This window comes from Etheostoma spectabile, chromosome 7 (assembly GCF_008692095.1).
Source record: "Etheostoma spectabile isolate EspeVRDwgs_2016 chromosome 7, UIUC_Espe_1.0, whole genome shotgun sequence".
NCBI lineage: Eukaryota > Metazoa > Chordata > Actinopteri > Perciformes > Percidae > Etheostoma > Etheostoma spectabile.
The window spans coordinates 11,807,822-11,809,777 of NC_045739.1; the positions used below are offsets into that span (position 1 = coordinate 11,807,822).

General features: G+C 38.4%; 1 protein-coding gene across 3 annotated transcripts in view; it reads right to left on the reverse strand.

The window, feature by feature from the left end:
* Positions 1 to 1,956, reverse strand: part of ahcyl1 (adenosylhomocysteinase-like 1) — a 15,885-nt gene that overhangs the window by 7,829 nt on the left and 6,100 nt on the right. For all 3 annotated transcript variants that reach the window (XM_032521421.1, XM_032521423.1, XM_032521422.1), the window contains exon 2: positions 435 to 549. In XM_032521421.1, coding sequence (XP_032377312.1) covers positions 435 to 549 — 115 coding nt within the window. The remainder of the gene's footprint in view (positions 1 to 434; positions 550 to 1,956) is intronic.

Sequence of the window (1,956 nt, forward strand, 5' to 3'; positions counted from 1 at the left end):
ACACACACACACACACACACACACACACACACACACACACACACACAGTGTACAAGTATTTATTTATTGCAAACATGAGTGTATAAACAAACTAATAATGGATTTTGTTATATTGATGTGTCAGCCAAAAGCAATTTATTAAACATAAACACATTTCAAGCAATCTTTAAATGGATTTAGCTCTACTTGCGTATATGTGCTTTTATGCTGCATTTGTCGATGAATGGGTGCACATAATTTATTCCAAAAGACGATAAAAAGGATGTAAAGTTTTTTTCAAATGAACAAAACAAAACTAGTACTATGAACATTTTAGAGTATAATGATTTTCAATGTCAACAGCAATCATTTTCTAATCTCTGTGAGTCTGTGTAAATACAACAGGTATATCAACATCTCATGGAAGTGGAATGACATTTTCAGGTGTGCAGTACCTGAGCTGTAGCTGTCTGTAGAGGACTGCGAGATGGACCGAGAGAGGGAGCGGCGGCCAGCCTTGGTGGGGTATTTACTGAACTCTTGTTTGTCCTCAGTGTTCGCAAACTGGATCTGGAGAGAACCAGAACAAAGTAGTGCACAGCGTAAGCATGAAAGACAAACAAAATTCAGATATTACTGACTTTTCTTTTGTCTGTATGCACTGATTAAGTGTTAACAATGAAATCAGAGGACCAAGGAAGACCAAAGAACATTAAGTAGCATCATCATCACATGAACACAGTTAAATGCTTTAGATCATTTTTCACTCTTTTAGTTTATATTTGGAAACAATTTGCTGTTTCAGCCACTAAAACTGTCGTTCTAAAAGGTAAATCGTCTGAGTCTGTTACAGTAAATAACAGATGGATCAAGAAGAAGGGAGCTGATGCCTAATTTTAGATGCTCCTTCCTGCTCTGTTCTGCTTTGTTCATAAACACAGGCTTCAGTTGATGATGTGGTTCATCTTGTCAACCTGACCCTTCAAAGGGCCCAACATCAAAGACACAAAAACACATAAAGTGGATTAACAAACAGCTAGCTTGGCTATGTTGTAAACTAGTTTTTAACCGAGGATTAAAGCCTCAAATGTCCAGTATTTGGGGTTACTGTTACCCTGGAAATCCAGAGTTCTCCCAAGATCACAATTTGAATTTACTCAGCGAGTTAATCTTTTGGATTTGGGTCTGGATTTCCAGGCTAGGTTACTGTACCAAACCACTTTTCCCCTTCTTTTTTTAAAATCCTATGATTCAGCTAATAAATACAATAAAAAACAGCACTTCATGTGAATTTGGCAGGGTACAATTAGACTAAGGATCTGACAAATCCACTCAGTGTCATTTCAACACCCTAAAACTGTAATGCTTTGGCTGCACAACAGTCAGCTGTCAACAGTAGGGAGACCTAACCCTCAGGTCCTCTGATAAACTGGGTCACTTAGGACAGTGGGAAGTTACTAGTTTCAGTTCAACAGAACTATGCAACTACATCAATCTTGCAAGGACAAGGACTGCAAATTAGCGGTGGAGAGACGTCAATAAAAACCTCGCATCTCTCACATATGGTTGTGATAATGTTATAGGTAATGCCATTTTTAAATAAAGAATAAATAGAAGTCAGAAACAATCACAAACAAAAAGCAGAAATACTTTAATTTCACAGGTGGGCTGCATAGGCCTAGAAGAAAGAGAGAGGGACAGAGACAGAGGTAGATGAGTTACTCAGCATTTTACTTAAATAGGAAGTATGCAGATCGGTTTCAGGTCTAATCCTCATGAACGTCCTAAGTGACTTTGACTTTCACTGATGTGTTCCAAAACTTAATATCACATATGCTTTATGACGGCTGACGGCAACAGATCAACTACTGCAGGTTTAGCAACATTATCTTGCATAAAGGAAACGTTAGAAGCAATGTTACCTTGACGCTGCTCAAGCCTGATAAGGTGTTGCACCGGGACACCTCTCTCTCTCTC